Source organism: Protopterus annectens, chromosome 9.part0 (genome assembly GCF_019279795.1).
Source record: "Protopterus annectens isolate FY-2018-M chromosome 9.part0, PAN1.0, whole genome shotgun sequence".
Classification (NCBI taxonomy): domain Eukaryota; kingdom Metazoa; phylum Chordata; order Ceratodontiformes; family Protopteridae; genus Protopterus; species Protopterus annectens.
The window spans coordinates 1551127883-1551151277 of NC_056743.1; the positions used below are offsets into that span (position 1 = coordinate 1551127883).

At 40.2% G+C, this 23395-nt stretch overlaps 1 protein-coding gene across 1 annotated transcript in view; it reads left to right on the forward strand.

Moving 5' to 3' along the window:
- LOC122810718 (ammonium transporter 1 member 3-like) overlaps positions 1–23395 on the forward strand; it is a 998780-nt gene that overhangs the window by 121883 nt on the left and 853502 nt on the right. Inside the window, exon 3 of the mRNA XM_044082282.1 lies at positions 12122–12343. Coding sequence (XP_043938217.1) covers positions 12122–12343 — 222 coding nt within the window. The remainder of the gene's footprint in view (positions 1–12121; positions 12344–23395) is intronic.

A 23395-nucleotide genomic window follows, 5' to 3' on the forward strand; every position in this document is an offset into this window, starting at 1 on the left:
CACCATGGAAAACCTATCCCCCAGGGGATCAGATCTCACTCCACCAGGGCTGCATCTACTTCTGCAGCCTTTCTCAGAGGTGTTCCGACCAGGGACATCCTAGAAGCTGCTACCTGGAGCTCTGTACATACTTTCACCAAGCATTATCATTTACCAATTTTCTCTAAATCCAGAGCTGGCTTTGTCACTGCTGTCTTGCAGGGCCTTATAGATGGCCCTAATGCTGTATAAACTCCTCCTCCCAACCATAGCTTTGGAAATCTACCCAAATGTAATAACTGCAACAGTGAAACACGAAGAACATAATACAGTTGTGTACACTTACCATAAATGTAGATGTTGGAGTGTATTCACTGCTGCAGTCCTGGTTACCCTCCCTCCAGCCCCCTAACTTTTTCTGGCTATACCTCTACTTTCCTTTCCTATGCTTAAAAGCCTTTTTGGTGTATTTGCATTTTGTTGGAGGTATACCTTTGTGTTTTTATGATTATTTGCTCCCTATTAGGGGGGCACCTGACATCTGGGGCAAGAAAAAACTGATGTAATGGTGTCGGCTTCATGTTTTATACCCCTGACGACCTGACGTCATGGAAGAAGGGACAGCAACCGACGCAAGACCCACGACTTTGTTAATCAGACCAACTGAGGTCAACCTGCCAGCAGATTACCCAAATGTAATGACTGCAACAGTGAATACACTCGAACATCTACATTTATAGTTATACGTGAGGACACATGCCCTAGCACTAGGAAGTCTTGTGCTGACAAATGGAAAAGGTTCTGCACCTAGAGTCAGGCTAAGGGAGCCAATACGGCACGACCCTCCCTCCCTCTCATCCTGGGTTACTTAGCTGACCTGCTACACAATGGACTCTCCTTTTCCTCTATTAAAATTCATGTCTCTTCTATTTCTGCTCATTTTCCCACTGAGCAGCCCCTTTTCTCACATCCTCTGATCAAACAGTTTCTAAGAGGGATTAGCAACTTGAGGCCACCCAGAAGAGCACCAGCCCCTGTTTGGGACCTTAACTTTGTATTGGGAAAGCTCAACCCCCCCCTTTTTGAACCTGCCCCTTCAGCAGAGCTAAAATTTCTCTTCTGGAAGACAGCTTTTCTTCTGGCCATCACATCAGCCAGAAGGGTCTCCGAGCTGCAAGCACTCATGGCCTTGGAACCCTTCATCATCTTCCATGCTGACAGCGTATCCTTCAGGACTAACCCATCCTTCATGCCCATGGTGGTGTCCAGTATGGCTCTCAAACAATCCATTCATTTGCCCACCTTTTTCCCTAACCCACAGAACAAGGGGAAAGAATCTTGCACTCTCTAGATGTGCACAGACAGCTCAGATTCTATCTAGACAGGACTAAATCTTTCAGAAAGTCTGATCAATTGCTAGGTAGCTTTGCTGCAGGGGCAGAGGGCAAAGCCATCTCCAAACAAACCATCTCCACATGGATAGCACACTGCATCCATTTCTGCTACAAACAACATGGAAAGCCTCCCCCCAAGGGGGTCAGGACTCCTCCACCAGAGCAGCCTCCACCTCTGCAATTTTCCTCAGAGGAGTCCCCACCAGGGACATCCTGGAATCTGCCACCTGGACATCTGTTCACACTTTCACCAAACATTACCACCTGCCTATCTTCTCCAAATCCAGGGCAGGGTTTGCCTCTGCCGTCTTGCAGGGCATCCTAGGCAGCCCCTAGTTCCTTGACTGCCTCCACCCGTTTCCTCAGCTTTGGGAATCAACCCAAATGTGATGACTGCCACAGTGAAACATGAAGAACATAGTAGAGTTGTGTACACTTACCATAAATGTAGATGTTTGAGTGTATTCACTGTTGCAGTCCTGGTTTCCCTCCTTCCAGCCCCCTCTTCTTTCTTCTCTTTCCTTACAAGGGACATACTGATATTTACTTTCTACTGTTGGGGTTCCTCCACCAGAACCTGGCTTCCACTTGGGGGCTCCTGACAGGTTAGGGCAAGAAAAACTGATGTAATGGCATCAGCTGCCTTACTTTATACTACTGACGTCAGTCTTGAACGACGGCAACCAACACAGAAATACTAAGTCTCTGGTATTTGGGCCGGTCAAGGGTTACCCTGGCAGGGATAACCCGAATGTGATGACTGCAACAGTGAATTTACTTGAACATCTACATTTATGGTAAGTGTACACAACTGTAATTTATGACTGCCACCAGCCAACTCCTTAACAGCTTCATTAAGGCCCTTAACATAGGTGTCCAATCTTACTGTGTAATGTTACTCTCAAAACAAATGATAGTTTGACCAAGACCGAGGCTACTAGGAATGACTACACAGTGTCACCAAATACATATGCAAGTACTCTCAGAGCTTAAATATGTCTAGATAGACCAGCCACAATGAAATGTTTAAATATTTTAATAATAAATAAAATAAGAAGAAAATACTATCTTTACAGTTACATTAGCGTTCAAAATCACAGGAAATATTTAAAACAACATTACAGGACAGCCTCAAATAAATAAAGAAAAACATCTAAGGTAAACTTTTCTATATTCCTAACTATATCTAAAAAATTACTGTATCCTAATAACTTGCTTCACAGCAAGCAAGGCAGATGTTGTGAGTGGATCCTGATGTTGTCAGGTCAAAGACAAATTACAGAATACTGTCTCTCACTAGAGACTTCCCAAATTAACATCTCAAATATTACTGCTGTGAAAACTTGCAGAATTACATCATTTTTTGTCGTCTGACTCTATCCCAGGTGAAACCCCCCACTGATGCAGCTGGTAATATTGAGCATCTATCTGTGAAAATATATAGACAAGGGCTTTTCTTAGATCTAAGGCAGATCCTGGAAGTCATAAAACAATAAAACACTTCCAAGACAATACAGAAAACTTCTAGTTCTAGATATTGCGTCTGTTACTGCTTTGAAACTGAAAGATAACTTCATTTTATTACGTGGCCATAAGGTAATTTGATTTCAGCTATTTTTCTGAAGTTAACCTCTTGTGTTCCAGTTTCCATAGTTAAAATATATACATCTAAACAGTTACAATAGTGCAGGTACATTTCTGTTCTAAACCAGTAGGACATGCTGTGGTTACATCTTTAAATAGCACTTTGTAAAATACCTCTTCAGGACACATGTCTGTACAAACCATCTTATATGACATAACACTTCTAATACATTTGTAACACAAGCTTATGAATCGTGTTGATATTCACAAATGACATATAATTATTTACAAAATTCCAGATCGCTGGGCTGGCAGTATCTCCTTCCATGACAGGCTTTTTACCCAAGCTCATCTTTTAGTTAGCTCAGCTTGAGCTGTTTGACAGTTTTGGCACATGGGAGGTGCTCTGAAGTTCTGCAAGCTGGCTTGGTGTTATATCCGTAGCAGGTTATAACCCATATAGCTAAAGCTACTTACCACTCGAATATCCACTGTTATGATAAGTTCATCTTAAACAACTGTACTTTCTTGTTTTTGGATAAAAATAATAGCAACTTAAAAGCTAAGGGTTGTTGGTTGTTGTTAGTATAGGTATGTGGCGCCACTGTAGAGTTTAGTTCTTCTCAAAGCATTTTTAATAAACCAAGGTTTCTTACAGTAGCCTTTATTCCTTGTATATTTATCTTTTAGCTGTCAAACTTTCAATGGGCTTTGCTAGATAAGTAAAGGAAGAGATGTGAAAAAACAAGAGAAAAAGAGGATGTAGGTCAGGTACTGCTACTAAACTGAAAGCAAACCCTCACAGGTCTGCACTGCCCTCACTACTGCTTGCAGGTGTGCATTCTCTTGACAACAAGCTGGAGTATTTAAGGATGGAACTCTCATCAAAGAATAAGGTGAGAGACACTGGTTTAATTATTACTGAGACATGACTACACAGCAATATCAGTGACAATGCAGTTAATTTAGAGAGTTTCATACTGTATCGTGCAGACAGAAGTCAAGCACTGTGTAGAAAGGCTAGGGGAGGAAGAGTCTGCATTTATGTTAATAACAGATGGTGTAGTAACTGTGTGGTCATTATGTCTCACTGCTCTGAGAATCTGGAGTTTCTGTCTATAAAATGTAGACCTTTTAACATTCCAAGAGAGCTAAATGAAATCTGCATAACAGTGGTGTATTTCCCAACTTTTGCTAACACGTATGAGGCACTCACAAAATTGTGCCAGTCTACCTGTGACATGCAAAATAAACACCCTGGTTTTCTCATGTGATAGCAGGTGATTTGAATCAGGATAATCTAAAGTCAGTTCTCTCCCATTACTAACAGTGTGTAAAATTTCCAACAAGGGGTAGGAGTACCTTGGATAAAATGTACAACAGTATAAAGCAAGCCTACAAAGCAGTGCGGCATCTACATCTTGGTGGCTCGGATCATCTTTCTATCATGCCGATGCCTGCTTATAAACCTGCTGCGATCGGGAAGAAACCCACAGTGAAACAAATGAGGATTTGGTCTGAGGGAGCATTATCAGCTCTCCAGGATTGTTTTGAGTGCACTAACTGGAGTATTTTCAAGGAGGCAGCCACAACAGACCAGCACATAGACCTAAATGAATACACCGAAACAGTGATGGCTTACATCATAAAGTGCATTGATAATGTCACAGAGATTAGAATCATCATCACAAGAGCTAACCAAAAACCATGGCTTACAAGTAAGGTCTGTGATCTTCTGAAGGCATGAAATTGAAATTTCGCATTCTGGGCAAATTTCAGAGAAGCCTCAAGTGTGGCAAGGGCAAACCTGAAGAAAGGCATAAGAGAGGCTAAGAGGGAATATGGGAGGAAGGTACCAAACCATTTCCAGGACATGAGGGATACCAGATGGATGTGACAAGGTATACATTAAATTATGGACTATAAAATGAGAGCTGCACAATGTGATAACACTGACTTCCTAGATAGGTTGAATACCTTTTTTGGAAGATTTGAGGAGAGGAACACCACAACTGTGCAAAGGTTACACACAGAGCAGTATGATGCAGTACTGAGCCTTAGCCCAATGGTAGTAAAAAGGGTGCTACAGAAAGTCAGTCCCAGAAAGGCGGCTGGCCCAGATAATATCTTGGGTAAGTTGCTAAACAGCTGTTTGGACCAACTATGTTCAGTACTCATGGATATAGTTAATACCTCACTTGGCCTAGCCAAGGTCCCCTTCATGTTACGAAGTAACGAATATCATCCCTCTACCCAAAAGAAGCTTCACCTTCCAGCTTGGATAACTTCAAGCCTTTTCCACTAACATCCACAGTTATTAAATGTTTTGAGAGGCTAGTCAAGAAACACCTGTCTACAGAACTACCATCAACTTTTGATCCACTGTAGTTTGCCTACAGAGAAAACAGACCTACAGCTGCTGCAATAGTGGTCACATTGCATCTTGCTCTTGAGCATCTGGAGAGCAAGGACAGTTATTTGAGAATGCTGTTCATTGACTTTAGCCCAGCATTTAACACAGTTGTGTGATCAATAAGTGTGTACATCCGGGCATCAGCAAACACCTCTGCAATTGGATTCTGGATTTTTTCATTAACAGGCCACAGAAGGCTTGTGTGGACAAGAATACCTCTAGGAGTGTAACACTCAACACAGGTGTTCCTCAGGGTTGCGTTCTCAGCCCCCTGTTGTTTACTATCCTAGCCCATGACTGCACAGCAAACATCAGTACAAATCATACCATAAAGTTTGCTGGTGACACCACAGTCATTAGTCTCAGTGAGAGAGGACGAGAGTGCATACAGAGAAGAGGTTTACACACTGATTGCCTGGTTGCAAGAAACAACCTTGACCCGAATTTAAGTAAAACAAAAGAGATCATTGCAGACTACAGGAAGAGGCAAGCATCCCATACACCACTCCTGATCAATGGAGAGATGGTGGAAAGGATAAGCAGCACCAAATTCCTCAGAGTTCATATCTCTGATGATCTCTCTTGGTCAGAGAACATCTGTCACATAGTGAAAAAAGCACACCAATGTCTCCATTTTTTGAGAAGACTTAAAAAGGCAAAACTACCATTGTCAGCACTTTCTACCTTCTACAGAGTAGCAATTGAAAGCATCCTAACATCAAATTTTTTGGTATGGTGTGGGAGTTGTTCAGTCACAGATAAGAAATCCCTGCAGAGAGTGTTGAGAGTTGCCGAGAGGATAACTGGCACTAGTCTGCCCACAATCTAGGATCTTTATACATCAAGGAGCCTAAAGAGAACCATCAAAATTCTAAACGACTCAACTCATCCTGCAAACAGTCTGTTTATGAGCCTGTCATCGGGTAAAAGATACTGCAGCATTTGATGCAGGACAACTAGATTCAGAAAGTTTTTATCCGAAGATGGTCAGACTTCTTAACTCCAACATTAGGTCTGATCATTGACAGGTCAGGATGTTGGGACTTCCCATTCAGTGTCAGATATTATTTTATCTATTATTTATTAAGCCTAGCCAACCATTATAATTTATACTACTAACCCAGGTGAAGTATTTTTTTCTTCAGCTGCTACTGCTATGTGCTTGTTCACCCATAGTGAGGTACATTGTTCATGTGCAATACTTAAACCTTGCTGTTAGATGTGTGTTTTTAGTATCTTAAGTGTGTGTTTCTAAAAATATATTATTTATTTATTTTATTTATTTATTGACATTTGTTAACCGGGTTTGTCCAACTGGGCTTGTGGCCCATTTTCAGTGGAGACCCGAGGAGAAAAGCTCCAGTAATACAATTTTAAACAATATTGATATAATAGCAGTTATAGCAAAAAGATTCACATATGTTGGGTTACGTGCATAGAGTTAAAGTTGCATTAAAAAGCTTAGTAACATAATTTTACATTGATATAGTTCAATAGGTCAATAATATTTTTTTTGTTTGTATACAATTATGCAAATGAATAGTAGACACATTGGAGGGAGAGGTGTAATGAGGTACTAAGTATGGACCTTTTGAGGTGTAGCTATATACTTAAGTGTAGAGTTGATTTATAAGATGGTGGTAGTATTATTATATGTTGTTTTAAATTGTGATTTTCTGTGTATGTCATTTCTTTTTTGTCTATTCCATGATGAGCTGATTGCATGGAATCTCATTTAATCTACACTTGTGTAGATCTAAATGACAATAAAGTTACTTTTGACTTTGACTTAGATACTTGTATTATTTTAGAACTATCATGTTCAAAAAGAGCATTAGTTAATGATGAATGATATTCCTAAGGTTGCACAAAATGTGTAAGTGACTTTATGTGCTTTGTTATGTGCTTTGTTAATATGCTAATCATATGAATAATTGGCTTAAGCAGGGTTAACCTTAATTTTAAGTTAGTTAATGCCTCCAGGTGCAGCTGTCAGTTTGGGAATTTGTTCCTGTCGGGGGGGGGGGGGTTAAACTTTATTGTTTGAAGATGTACATAGTTTTGTGTGTTTGTTCTAAGACAATAGGTTATGGGGATGTTCTGGGGATGTGGTTGTCTTTTTTTGAGGATTTTCATTAAAACAAAATGTCTTGTAAAATGTGACAAAGGTTCAAATAAAGATGACAAGAAACAATACTATAAAGGATCAACCTGCCAGACATTAGTGAGTGGATGTAACACAAAAGCTGGAATATATAATAAGTGGGAATAATAACTTCTTATCATAATGGCTATATAAACATACTATTTTGGAACATGAATAACCTCACAGGTATAGAAAAAAAGGTAAAAGTATTGAATTATATTACGAAATGCAAATAGCAATGCTACAGGAGACACATTTGGAAAGAAATAAGCATGTGAATTTGATGAAGAAAGTATTTTGGGATGGATAAAACCACAACAGTCTGTACTGGCATAGATTTTTGGGATGGATATTTTGCAGAAGAGCAGGGATAAAGGAAAAGGGGAGTACTCATACTGATTTCTAGATGAGCTCCAGTAGTGATAGAAGAGGGAAAAAGATAATGGTTGATTTGTGGTAGAGGCTGCTGGCAAGGCAGGAGAATTACACTGGCATATATTTATATTCCAGCTAAAACTGCTGCTATAGAGCTTAAGAAAAATTTGCAGAAATAATCTGCTTTCATCAGGGAATTTTACTTATAGGTGGGGAATGGAACTTGATTTGCAGCAGTGAGGAATTTATATGGGGAACCTAGAAGTGAAAATATAACAAAATAGGATAGATTTATGAAGAAATTTATGGACAAAATTTGGTATGGAAGACATGAATTCAGTTGTAGGAACTCAAAGAGAATTTACATATTATTTCCCAAGGTACAATAACTGGGCTAGACTATACAAAAATTATGTTTAACAGGAACGTGTGTTTAATTGAATGCTTAGACACACATCCAGTGACTCTTTCAGAAAAAAATGTAGGGTAATGAAGTACAAATGAAACACTAGTGCTTCCTCACCTACCTGTTAAAGAGAGAAGAATTTAAGGATTGTGTAGAGGAAAGTATACGAGAGTTATAAAGGAAGACAGAAATGTCTTCAGAAGTTATATCTAGTGAGAGGGAAAAAAATGAAAGTGGAGTGTAAAATAGGGTAGAAATAAAAAAAAGAGATAAAGTTAAGAAATAAAATTATTTAGAGGGGTTAACAAAAGTTAAAGTATTGCAGAATAAGGGGGATCTCACAAAACAAGAAGAGGCACAGTTCCTTAGTGCTAAAGAGAAAATAAGGAAGTGTCCAGATAAAATGCATGAGTTTAGGAAGATTTCTGTTAAGCAACTGTTTTTGATAATAACTCTTGAGCACAAAATCTTTTAGCACAATGACGTAGACAAAAGAAAGTAGAACGTTTTGTTGCCAGGAAGGGAGTCTGTAACAAGAAAAGTAACCAGATATTCCGTAGAGGTATTAGAGATATTTCTGAAAATTTTATGAAAATTTGTGTAAATTAGAGGAATATAGAAGTCAAGAAAATGCACAAACTGAAAATATATTTGGAAGACTTAGGTATGCTAAGGTTAGAGGTAGATGAGGCTCAACAATTAGTTTAGATAGGAGGAGATGAGATAAAAATGGTGATGTAAAATCAATCTGCAGGAAAGTCTCCAGGAATAGATGGCATTCCTGTGGAAGTTTGGAAGCTAGGAGGGAAGAAAACTATAAAGATCTAGAAGGTTTTCTTTAACAGTATTTTAAAAGGAGTGAAAGCACCAACATCTTGGAAGAAAGCTGTTGTGGCTATAATACCTAAGGATGATAAAAACACATCAGATCAAGGTTTATATATGCCCATTTCAATTGTGTATCATTATTAGATTATAAAGTGTTTATGTTTATAATTAAAAGAATGGCAAAGTTGCTGCCAAAATTGACAGATATGGATTGATGTGGTTTTGTGGAAGAGTGGCAAACATTTGACAGCATTAAGAGAACAATGATGATCCATAGGGGAGCAGAATGTAAGAAAATTCCACTGTTGTTGTTGGATCTTAACCCAGAGAAAGCATTCAACAGAGTAAGCTGGAATTTTATGACTATGGCAGTGGAAGCAGTTGCATTCCCTGATGCAATAATAAGGTTAAATAGCAGGATATATGCGGGTTCTGAGGCAAAAAATTAAAGTGAGAGGGTTCCACTCTGATAAGTTGTGTCTGAATAGAGAAACCGAGCAGAGGTGTCCTCTTTCTCCTTTGTTATTTGCATTATATTTAGAGCCATTGCCAAAGGAAATAAGGGATTCAGAAATTCTTGGATATAATTGCTATGGTAATCAAGAACAGTTGGCTTTATTTGCAGACAATATTATTTTGTGCCTGATAAAACCATAAAAAGACATCTAAGTGTGTTATGGAACATTGTGAGGCAGTTTCAAGTCTTTTCTGGATATTAAATTAATGAAGACAAAGCAAAGACTATAGCTGTAAACTATATACTGACACTTGAATTGGTTTGGCTATACCCATATTTATGGGGACACAATAAAATGAAGTATTTAGGAGTGCAGGTTAAAATGATTCTGTTATGAGAGCTAAGGAAATGTGGGAAGAGACTAAACAAAAGATCATACAAAAAAGTAAGAAACTGGGAGCTTTTTATGGATATGGATAGCAAGATACAAGCAGTGAAAATGTTTTTAGTCCCTTCAGTTTTATATACAGGTCATGTATATTTGTATCAACTAGGGAAGAAGTTGTAGACAGTAATTAATAAAGAGTTAAATGATTTTATCTGGGAGGGGAAGAGGGCGTGGTCAAGTGGGATAAGCTGATCCTTCCAGCAGAACAAGGTGGTTCAGGATTACCTGATTTAAGGGTTATTTTAGAACTACACAGTTAAGGCTCATATACGTAACACAAGCAGAAAGCTATAATTCCAAGTGGAAAGGGATGATGATGAAGCAGAGGGAAATTTAAGAAATAAAGAGAGTGGAATTTTGGATGCAGATCCTTAAGGAGAATAACAGCCATATAAAATATTATATATGTAAAGTAGCAAAAAATGTTCTAAGAACTAAACCAGTGTGAAAATGGAGAAAAGGGATTCTGCTGATAGAGATGACTACAATTAGTGGTACAGGGAATAGGCAAGAGGTGGCTGGAATTTACTTAAAAAAATGGCAAGGCAACTAAGGTATTAGGAACAGATAACTAGAGATGGAGGGGTAATAGAATGTGAAGTGGACAAGAAGACATTTGAACTGCAGGCTAGAGACTGTTTTCTATGTGAGGGACTGATATCAGAATATAGGCAAACAAAAAGGGATAGGGAAATCCTAAGTGAAAGACGTGCTGTGGTGGAGTTTTCAGCTGAATGTAGAACAGAAGCTGCTTTAAAAAAAGGATAATTACAGGTTATATAAATTATTGCATGGTAACTGTAGAAATCAATCACAAGAGGTTAGAAAAATATGGGAAGGGAGATTGAATAAGCAATTCACAAGGAGACAATGGGAGGACATATACATGGTTCCCAAATATGCAGCAAAGCCTAGAAGATTTGAGGTTTTTGATTGGAAGTGTTTGCACAGGTATTTTTATACTCAAAGCAGACTAGAAAGAATTTTTCCTCTAGTAGATGGCAAACATTGGAGGTATGATTGAGAAGAAAGGGGCAACAGGGAACATATGTTTTGAGAGCATAATGAGTTGGCTAACTTTAAAAATTCCCCACTGAATACTCTATCCGAAGTATTGGATGAGCATATGGGTGTAACTAAAGAAATTAATTTTTAGCTGTAATACAGGATGTGAAATGACTAGACATAGTAAAGTCTTGTTAAGTTTAATTCTGGTGGCTGTCAAAAAATCAGTTTCTAGAAAGTTGACATCATGGTGTAAACTAACTGTATTTGAAATCGTGATTATTGTAACAGAAATAAAAGAACTGAAAGTGGAATCTTTAGAAAAGGTATGAACAAATTTCATAGAACAAAAAATAGAAAGTGTGGGAACGATGCATGCAGAATAATGTTTTGGAGGAGTGAGGTTTAAGGGAAGGCTGGAATTGATCAATTTATGTAATGTTGGATTGATAATAATTGTATAAAAGAATATATGTGATGTATAATGTTTCTAACAGTGAACATGTTAACACGGTTTGTTATCTTTTATATAATGTGCGTTTGCCTATGTCTTAATAAAAGTGATAAAAAATCATATAAATAATTAATTATTGTATATAGAACTATTTAATGAGAACCTGTCTGAAATGGTTTTCATTTTCTTTACTAAATTTAATATATACTCTTTATCATCCTTTTCCCATCCATAACATTTTAACCGGAGATCAGATTTTGAATAGGGATGTATATTTTTTGTTGTTGTTTTCAAGTAAATAGGGAAAAGTGATCAAATCCAGCAACAGCAGTGGTGAATAACCAACAATAAATTGCGATTACTGCTACACTGTTCTCTTTTCTTCTGAAGATGTAGTGTAGTGTTAAGTGTTCTCTACAACTATGTTTTAGACAAAAGAGGAACCCTGTTAGACTCATATAAAATAGCATTACATTTTCATATTTCACAACATTTAATGTTTTTGGAAATCTGTATTATAAGTTTTGATATTAGAAAATAATTGATATATGTATATGTATATAGGGAGAGATTGATTTTTTTGCAGCATTAATATATTTTATATAACAGAATTACAATTTCCTTTTTTCCAGTTATTTCATTGTTTGCTTACTGGCTGCATGGATACGCATTTGCATTTGGAGATGGATATCGTTTTATAGGGGCAAAGTATTTTCTTACATTGAATAATCCAAAATTTTCCCATTTCTTTTTCAACTATGCTCGATGTGCTGTGGCCACCAGCCTTGTAATGGGAGCAATTGTAGAGCGAGCAGAGCCTGTGGGTTACCTTGTATCCAGCTACCTACTGTCAGGTATGATATTTGCTAGTAAAACATTAGTCAAAAAGCATTTTGTTATCTTTATGTATATAACTGATATAGTATTGGGGAACCACCTTAATGTCTGTGTTCATCCTTTCTAGCAATCACAAATTTTCACTTTTTTGGAAGTTCCTGTATTCAGGTTCATGTGTATCCAATGCTGATGCACTCCCTAATATCATAAACAGACTACACAAACCTGTCTAACCTCTAAGACTACCATTTTCTTTTCTGCCACAAAGCCAGTTTGGATTTTAATCTTCATGCATGCCAGTGAAAAGCTCATGTATATATGTAGAAGCAGATTTACTAAGTACACCTTTTGCTGTAAGATAACCATTCAAGGCAGCACTGACATTGTCTATTCTGCATTGTAGAGGAATACCACATACAGTACTGTAAGTGCCATCAGTTTGACCTTGCTACCCACAAATGTCAGTGGTAGAAACTAGCAACATGGTCCAACATGTAGCCCCAGGTCTCAGTCGAAACACTGTCTTAAAGAGCAAAAGTTGGATTACATCGAAAGGTGAAGGTGTCTCAGTATATATCAGTTACAAGCATGCCTCTTGGGTGGTGAAACAAAATGATGTGCTGGAGTTCTTCCACGTGCAGTTCACCATAGGCAAAATCCCTTACCATATCCTAACCAGCTGTAGGTCACCCTCCATGTCCCCAAAAGCTTACTTGGACCTACTGGAGGCACTTGCTATCCAAACTTTAATTACCCCTCTATAGATCGGGAACCCAACATGGAATCAAATCTACAGGAACAGAAATTCCTGGACTTTATAAATACACTGTAAATAAATGCAATGTGCTGAACTGGTGGTTAATGGTACCACATTCACTGCGCATGGTGATATAATGAACCTGTTAGCAGACAAATTAATTTCCAACCTTACCCCCTCCCACCGCCAACCCCCCCAATAATACCCTCAAATATATACTGTCCAACTATAACTAAGTAGTATGTACTGGCTGTACTCAATAAAACCAAGAGCACAGCCTCAGTGGGCCCCAATAACATACCAGGATGCCTCCTGAATAGTCTGAAATATGAGTTATCAGGACTCATGGAGTCAAACAGGCTTTGTGCCACATGATTGGAGGACTGCAACAGTCATCCCCCTTCATAAGGGAGGACCTTCAGCAGAACCTGGAAACTACAGGCCAATTAGTGTGACTATTCTTATTTGCAAAGCCATGGAAAGAATTATCATGGAAATTATCAACAAGGACAGAAGAGACCTCCAGACACTGGATCCATGCCAGTTTGCCTTTGTCAAAGGAACGCCATGCTTATTGAATCTGGTGGACTTCTTTGAAAGGTTACTAACGCAATGGATGAAGAGAAGCAGTACATACTGCCAACCTAGATCTGGTTAAGACATTTGATACAATGCCCCACTCAGGCATTGTCAAAAAACTTACTGAACTAGTTATAAACCCCTTTATAACATGCCGAATAACTAGCTGGCTCACTGATAAGACCCAAGAGGTTAGGCTCAGTGAGGCCACCTCCACAAAACGGACAGTCACCAGTGGAGTTCCCCAGGCCTCTGTGCAAAGGCACACTCCTCTTAGGTATCTACTTCTTGGATGTCAGAGACAATGTTAAAGGCCTCTGGCTAACCAAATTCGCAGGTGATTGCAAATTGGGAGCAGTCATTGAATTCCCCCCAAGATGGGAACACCCTTCAGGAAGGTCTAATACAGACAAATGCTTTGTGCCAAAGCCATGGCTTAAACCCTGTGCCAAGAAATGCATTATAGTACCTTTTGAGAGGACTGCCACCCAGGGTAAGTATGTCATCAATCAAACACCCTTAGAAGCTGATTCACTAGTCAGGGATTTGGGAACTCATGTAGATAGTAACCTAGCCTTTGACCAACATGTGCGCAGTGTAGTCAGACAGTCCTTCTATGTTGCCCAGCTTATAAGCAAGGACATGACATCTAGGTCCAGAGAGGTCATCATACCATGTACTCAGCCTTCATCAGGCACATCATAGTGTATAATACCCCTTTTGGTATGTACCTGACCAGATACATGCAGCGACTGTAACATCCACAAAGGTTTCTTTCAAAAACAATACAAGAGTAAACATGATGTCCTACACTGATTGCCTCAAAGCCCTGTCTCTTTACTTGGTATCATCTTTACCTGGCAAACAATGCATCCCTGGTCCCTGTTTTAATGAATCTTTTGCACATCTGCAAAACAAGCAGCATCAGAACTACTAGATCAAAAGACCTAAATTTTGCTTGCAACATAAATAGTACATGCTGGAGAGACAGACATGTTTCTCAGAGAATTCCCATTCTCTGGAACAGGCTCCACATGCATGGGTAACCAGTGTTCCTCCCTATCCCTAATTAAGAGCAACTTTGACCACTGGATGGGTAATTAGAAATTCACCCCTGGTCTGGTTCCTATGACTCTGACAAACAGAGGCAGTCAGTAAAACTCTTTCAAATAAATCAAATATAAATCAGTAACCAATTGTAATTGGAATGTGAATGTGCAGCCAAGGAACTAATAACCAACACAAGAGGCTCACGTAGTGTAATGAAGCAAATCCAACAAATGAGTAGCAAGTCCAATGAAAGCCACAAGTCCAGAGATAAACAGTGGTAAATCACAGTCTAAGGATCGAATATCCTTAGGCATAAACCCCTAGGTAAAGCTCCAATACTTGTGTAGTAGTAGTAGTAGTAGTAGGACAAGAATATGAATTACCAGTGCATTAAGTAAAACAAACTTTATTTAAAATACAAACAACTGGTTAAACGCTTTCGTCCCATCAGGACTTCATCAGAACCAGTAAATGGTAAAAAAACATGAAGTTTAAATGCATGCACTTGATTGAACAAACAACACTATTGATTGTCAGTAAATAAGTTAATGAGATAATTAGTAACAAATCCAAAACTGTTGTAGATAAGTCCAGTGGCTAAAACAAACAAGTAGGAGCTTAAAAAACTAAAACTAATATTCTTAAAGTGGACAACGAGTTTTTTGAGACCTTAGAGGTTACACTCACCATTGTATTCAAGACTGGGAAAAATATCAAAGGGTGGTTTGAGAACATACAGCTCCCCCTGCCAACAAATTACACAGAGGCACACGTAAATGCGGAGCTTGTGGGAAATGCCCCTGTGTATTGCAACAAGAACAAGTGTCTTTAGCTAACTTTTGCTAATCAGCTCTTTCTTTGGCAGATGGTAACTGCCAAACTAAAGGTATAATTTACATCGCACCATATTCCAACTGTCCATGCTTTAACATTGGCAAGACTGAATGACAGTTCCGTAAATGGATTTATGAACACTGTCATGATATATCAAAACATAACCTTAATAATTCAGTGTTTAAACATTCCTTTTCATGTTCTGGCTTCAACAATTTTTTGTCTGGAACTTTGGAAGTTGTTGCTTTTAACGAACTGGGGGCCCATAGGAAACCAGGGAAGAAAACAGAGAGTTATTTTGGTAATTTAAGTTAAATGTTTCAGTAAACCCTGGTTTACGTGAACATTTATCTGTTTTGCCTATTTTAAAACTTAGGGCTACCAAACTGTAGTGTGGGAATAATGTACAATGTTACCAGTTTGTATTAAAACTCTGTCTCTTTTTCCCTTTTCAACTTTGAGTTATTTCACTTGGACTATTTTAAGCATAATGCTTTGTATTTTCAAACAGTTTCATGCATTTTTAACAGTTTACATATTTTAAAGAATGTTTTTTCATTTGTTGTTTACCCCACACCAACAAGATATTTATATTAGTTTGTAAGCTCTTACTTGTTTGTTTTAGGCACTGGACTTATCCACAACAGTTTTGGATTTGTTACTAATTATCTCATTAACTTATTTATTGACAACCAGTACTGTTTATGCAATCAAGTGCATGCATTTAATCTGCATGTTTTTAGCATTTACTAGTTCTGATGAAGTCCTGAGGGGACAAAAATGCTTAACCAGTTGTTTGTGCTTGGAATAAAATTTGTTTTACTTATTACACTGGTGCTTCGTATTCTTGTTCTACTACTACCACTACTACTACTACACAAGTATTGGAGCTTTGCCTAGAAGTTTATGTCTAAGGATATTAGATCCTTAGACTGTGTATTACCACTGTTTATCTTTGGATCTGTGGTTTTCATTGGACTTGTTACTCACTTGTTGGATTTGCTTCATTACACTACGTGAGCCTCATGTGTTGGTCAAATGTAAATCAAATTTGTGAGTCACATCTGGGTGCACGGCTAGGCTTTTAAGGGCCCTAGTAGTCATTAGCCTGGTATAACACCTATGAACCTAGGCCTCTTAGTGGTAAATCCTTTTCTGAATCAGCACTGATCCCTAGAGGTATTGAGCTTACCCATGACTTTGAGCTCAGTCATATTATCCACCAAGCTGGATGACAAGGGTCACAGGGTTTAAGTACCTTGTCTCCCATTTTGGGTGGGGGACCTCAGGATGTAGACACTACGCATCCCCAGGCTGATCAGCTCTAGCTCATTTCTGACCAGCCTGATCCTGGTTGATAGTCTATAGCTGTAGTCAGTCAGCTGTTGTCAAGTGAACTCCTGATCAAGGAAATTTCCTCCCAGGGCCTCCACTGCTCCCAACATGGCCCCTGACCCACGATGAAGAGACTAGCAGGACTGCCCACAACAAAGTTTACAGTTCAAGGCCTAGACATCAAATAAATGTATTCTATCTGGAAACAGCTATAACCAAAAATATAGAAAGACACCCTGTAGGAATATGTCCTGATTCCTGGGCTAGGGCTGGCTCAAGCTTCTCATGTCTCCACTCCATCATTAGCAAGCATGATGTTAATCATTATCTCACTGCTGAAATGGCTTTAAACTAGATTGGACATCCTGCCAAGGATCAGATCCACTCGCAAGCTTCCAAAGCTGTAACGCACCTTCGACACACTGTAGCCACTATGCTGCATGAGGGAAGAATACAATCAGCTGCTAGGGTGCCAAAACTTCAGAATTGTCTTGCCTCTGAAGAATGCAGTCCTCTGCGTGCTTTGGAAGAACAGAAAGATAGCTGTATTCTGTAAAAGTTCTACTTTCAAACCAAAAAACATGACTTTATTCAGTTTTTCTAAGCACATTATTTTATCTTTTTAGGAAAATAAGTTGTTGAAACTAAGTTAAAACTAATTTTTGGCTAATATGTGTCCATTGTTGTAAGAAAGTACTTCTATATTACACAGCTTACAAACAAAAATAATGTGTCTAGATGTAGGGATGTCATTGTCCTCCTTTACTCAGCTCTCATTCAGTCTATCACTGAATATATAATGCTGCCTTTGGCATGTTGGAATTCCCACAGTACCTTACTAAAAGGATACAAGGCCTAAACAATGTTTTACATGGACTAACTCAAACCCCCATCACTATTCTCAGTATCCTACCGAATGCTAAGAGGTGACCTGTGTCTGGTATACAAGGTATCCTCCAACCAATACTGATGTATTTACTGTACATCAGCAAGTCAAATGGCATCAGAAATACTTGGTTTAGGGATATAAACTTCTTCTGCAGCATCAACAGAACAGTTTGGAGGTACAGGTATATCTCACAGAGAATACTGCTGCTCTGGAACAGACTCCCCATCCATATAAGCAAAGTTCATCCCTGTCCGTATTCAAGCACAACGTGGATCTATGGATGGCAAACAGAAAAGTTACCCCAGGACTGTCCCCTGTACTACTGATAGACACATGCCACTCCTAAATGTTTTATCCCCTGGATGGGTCTCAGATTATCTATCGTACAACCCCAGTTATTCTTATTAAGGGTAATATATAAATGTTAAGTTGTCTATCTCGCCTTCATTCTTGCTGGATGGGTTCGGAGCCGACCTCGGCTCCGACTCGGCCACTCTAAAGCTCAAGAGTTGGTTCCACCGGCTCGAGGCTCCCCTTATATCCCACAATGCTAGGCGAGAGTTACCTCAGATCTCGTTTGCCGCTACAGCTTCGAGGTTGGTTGTTCTACCGGTTCCTGGTGAGTTTAAGCTTTTTCTATTAAAAGTTACTCTTTTTACCCCTTTTTTAGTTTAATTATTCTCAAATTAGTGTAGTTCATTGAACTTTATCCCCGACCTAATTTTTTCCGTTTTGTTTAAAAGAACTTTTAGTTCTTCCCTTGAGCCTTAGGCCTTCCCTTCCCTAGGGAGTGTTTGTGTAGTTTAACTACTGTTTATTTTTTAGTATTTTTACTAAAGTTGTTATTCTGACAGGGTATAACTGGTGTGTTTGAGTGTGTGTTTGTGTTCACCAGTTAGGCTATGTCAAAAGCAAAGGTCTCAGTTCAAGAAGTGTGATGCGTGCTGTCAGAAAATGTCTCTGACAGACGCTCACACTTCTTGTGTCTATTGTCTGGGGCCTTTGCACCTGCAGGACTCCTGTGCTGTTTGCCATGGCTTCAGCCCCAGGGTCCTGCAGGAAAAAAACAACCTTATTCTGAGAGGCTTGTTGAAGCCTGAGGATTCCCTGTCTGTCTCAACAGGGAAGCCCTCCAAGGCATCGAGGTCTTCGCTCCGGCTTCTGAGCCGAGACCTCAGGTTGTTCAACCTTTGCCTTTATCGGCTCGGCTGGAGCCGATAAGACTCAGTCCACAGTTCTTTGAAACCCGCCGAGGTTATCGGGTGCCCCCTGTCGGCTCTCGAAAAGATCTTCGGAGCCGGCGACAAGATCTTCGGGGTAGGGTCACCTTCTCTTGGTGGTCACCTCGGGCCCAGGTTCTTATCGCTGTCTGAACGGGAGCCAAAGATGTTCTTCGTCTTCCATTGCTGCAGTCCTGACTATTGGGTATAGTCCGTCCAGTCGGCCCGAATACCAGAGTATAAGGCTGGCGTCGGTCAGGCGCATTAGACTGACGCCAGTACGTCAGGGTACTAATGCGCATGACCGGCGTCATATCCTCAGTCTTTTGCCGCATGGTCCGATGCAGAAGCAGTTTTGCGAGTGCAGGTTGGCGTTCTGAAATATTTCAAACCGGAGTTTCAGACCGAAACAGAGTTGGCTAAGTACCCGTTGGGAACATTTTGGTTTTTCTTGCCTCAGTATTTTACCGGATGTCAGAAAAAGTGAATAACTGTATTTCTTGTGGGAAACAGATACCTCATAGGGATTATCATACCTTGTGTATACCTTGTTTAGGGCCTGAGCACGACGTTGTTGGTTGCCGCTCTTGTGCTAGATTTAACAAACGCACTATTAAGAGGAGGTTAGACTGTGCCAGGTTAGTGTTTGGGAAGCGTTGCAATTATAAAATGCCGTCGGATGCTCCGGCCGCTTCCAAGCGCAAGGATAAAACAGTGAAGCCTAGGGTTGATGAACCGGCAGTCCCGGACGTCGGTTCTTTAGAAGGCTCAGTAGAGCCGGAGGTTTTGCCAGGAGTTTCCATGGAGTCCCAGGCTGAAACTATACTATTACAGGATGTACCCTCTCAGGAGGTAGGCCAGGCTGAGGGGGCTTCTCAGGTGACTGTTCTTCCCTCACTTCCCAAGGTAGTTAGAGCCTCTCCTTCTGTTGCCAAAACTTCTTTGAGAGGTAGGCCTAGTTCAGCTTCAGTGGGGGCTTCTCCTAGCATTTCGGGTTCTGTACCTAAGAAACATATGCTTAAAATGGCAGAGGATTTGATTACTATGATTAGAGGTTCTATGCCCCGCCTGATAAGAGGCCTAGGGTGGAACCGAGTTTGATAGTTTTGAACAGTGTTCAGAGGCTTCAGAATCTTCTGTGGAAGATATGCAGGAGTATCCTACTTATTCTGATTCGGATGTGGATGATTCCACTCCTACAGCTTCTCCGCCTGAGGATTTTTCATTTTCAGAGACTCTGCATTCCATGAGGGAGCACTTTAAATGGGAAGGCCAGGATTACTCTGATTCCAGGAAAAGGCTTAGGGAATTCTTGTTTTACCCCAGCATAGGCCTTTAGCTATTCCTCCTGTGTTGAATGTGGTGGAAGATGTTTTTGCAGAGGCTTCCCTGAACCCTGACTCTTTGCCTCCTGCTCCTGTTAAGCCTGATAGGTATTATAGGGTGCCCGAAGCTCATAAATATTTGTTTAAGAGTCCTAGGGCGGACCCAGAAACAATTTCTCAAGGGCCTAAAGGTGTTAAGGCTTCTGTGGTTAAAAATCCTGTTCCCACTGATAAAGAGGCAAGGGCTTTGGATAGGTGGGGAAAGAAAGTGTATACTTCTTCCACTCTAGCCATGAGAGCATTGAATTGTCAGTTTCACATGCTAAAATATCAGAATTATCTCCTTTCACAATTGAAATCTAAGGTGGATGCTTTGGCGGAAGGTATTGAGTGTAAAGAGTTGCTGGATTTGGTTCATGTGTCTGAACAAGTGGGTAAGCATTCTTTGCAATGTGGTTTTGATGCTGTACAGGCCTCCTCGAGGGTGGCTGCTACCAGTTCTGTTCTTCGCAGGCATGCCTGGTTGAAGGATCAGAATTTAGCTGAGCATGTTAAGACAAGGATTTTGGATGCTCCTTTACAGTCTGATGTGTTGTTTGGATCGCCTGTGGAAGCAGTTTTAAAGAAAATGGAGGACAAAGCTAAGTCTATGCAAACTGTTAAAGATTTTTGCAGGTGCAGCCACCAAAGTTTAGTAGAAATTGGCCTGCTAAAGGGTGGACATACCCTGCTTATGATTCCCAGTCTAGGGGTAGGTCTAGACGTGGTAGGGGCAGGGCTCAAGGTTCTTTTAGGCCTAGACAAGGGAGTTCACCTGCTCAGACTTCTGGTGAGGGCAGGGGTCAGTCCTTTAAGTAAACAGACCCAATGACCTGTCTTTTCAGCTGCCAGCAGATTCCCGTCTGGCAGCTCCTTTGGGAGGAAGACTGTCTCTTTTCAAAGAAAATTGGGATTTAATTACTCAAGACAAATGGGTGTTGGATATCATTCACCACGGTTACAGATTTTATTTCCATACAATGCCCCTTTCAAAGGCATGCCAGACGTTCCTCCTCCACAAAGAAAAGACTCACAAGCAAGTTTCTCAGTTACTTCAGATAGGGGCCATTCAGCCAGTCCCTGTATCAGAAAGGGGCCTAGGATTTTATTCTCGCCTGTTCCTTGTACCAAAGAAGGGGAACACGTGGAGACCAATTTTGGATTTATCTCTCCTCAACACGTTTTTGGACATTCCCAAGTTCAAGCTGTTGACGTTACAACAGCTTTTACCTCTGCTGGGCAAAGATCACTGGATGGTAACTTTAGATCTCAAGGAAGCTTACCTTCATGTGCCTATAAGGCTAAGTTGCAGGAAGTATCTGCGGTTTCGAGCTGGAAATTCTCATTATCAGTTCTCTGCATTGCCCTTTGGCTTATCTACTGCCCAGAGTATTCACAAAGGTTCTGGCTCCAGTGATAGCTTACTTCAGGCTTCAAGAATTCAAATCTATCCTTACTTGGACGACTGCCTGATTCTGGCTCAAGAAAAGGAAGACCTTCTACAGCATCTGGAATATGTTATAGCAGTGCTAAGATGCCTAGGGTATTCTGTGAACGAAATAAAGTCCAGTCTAGTACCCTCTCAGGACATGTGCTTTCTGGGTGTGAGACTGAATACAGCAGCCCAGATGGCCTTTTTAACCCCGGACAAACAAAAGAGTCTGTCACTTTACTTCCATCAACTATCTCATCAGTCCGTGCTGACTGCAAGGACAGTCCTTCAAGCATTAGGGTTCATGGCATCTTGTATTCTGGTGCTTCCCAATGCCTAACTGCATATGAGGAGGCTACAGTGGTATCTCAAAAATGTATGGACACAGCACTGCCAGGATTTGGACACTGTCATTCAAATAATACCTTGCCTTCGAAAAGAATTCTTGTGGTGGGCTCAGGAATGTCACCTAAACAAGGGACTCTCTGTGACCCGGCCAGAGGCAAGTCAGATCTTAACGACAGATGCCTCGGACCTTGCTTGGGGAGCTCATCTAAATGGAAAGTGGGTACAAGACAAGTGGCCTGCCAGACTACAGCATCTACATATCAACATGAAGGAGATGTTAGCAGTCCAGTTTGCATTAATGGCTTTCAAGGAGTTACTTCTTCCAGGGCAGGTGTTGATTCTAACAGACAACACAACTGTCATGTGGTACATCAACAAACAAGGGGAACACATTCTTATCCTCTATGCAGGCAAGCAATGATTTTATGGGAGACTGCTAAGCTTGCAACTAACTCTTCAGGCAAGGTTTCTGCCAGGAGCACAGAACTCCTTAGCAGATGTGTTAAGCAGACAAATCATGGATCCCCACGAGTGGAAACTGGATCTTCATGTATTTCAGAAACTGACAGTGTCATGGGGAACTCCAGACATAGATCTGTTCGCTTCTCCACTAAACCACCAGCTGCCAAAGTATTGCACAAAGGGTTTCATCACACAGCTTGGAAAGTGGATGCTCTGTCTTTCAGTTGGAAAAACCTTCATGTGTATGCCTTTCCACCTCTGCCTCTTCTTCCAAAGGTACTATTAAAGGTCAGACAAGACAGGCCAAGGATGATTTTGATAGCTCCAGATTGGCCTCGGCAACACTGGTACCCACTACTCTGAGTCTGGTACAGAAGCCTCCATGGCCTTTACCTCTGATTCCTCATCTGTTATCTCAGAAGGACGGTCATCTGCTCAATGTCAAGCTTCATTCTCTTCATCTAACAGCCTGGCATATTCTGTGTTGAAACACAACAGGTCTCAACTTCCTCAACAAGTTTTAAATGTGATTATGGAAGCTAGAAGACCTAGTACAAGGAGAGTGTACGCAGAAAAATGGAAGAGATTTTTATTTTGGAGTACAGCAAAGAATTTGGAGATTTCTGAGCCTAATTTGAGTGTGGCTCTTCAATATCTTACTGAGTTATTGGACAAAGGTTTGTCCTTCTCTTCCATTAAGATTCATGCTGCAGCAATTTCAGCTCACTATGATTGTGACCCACCTTTGTTTTCGCATCCTTTGTTCAAGCAGTTTCTTAGAGGGGCAAAGAATATAAGA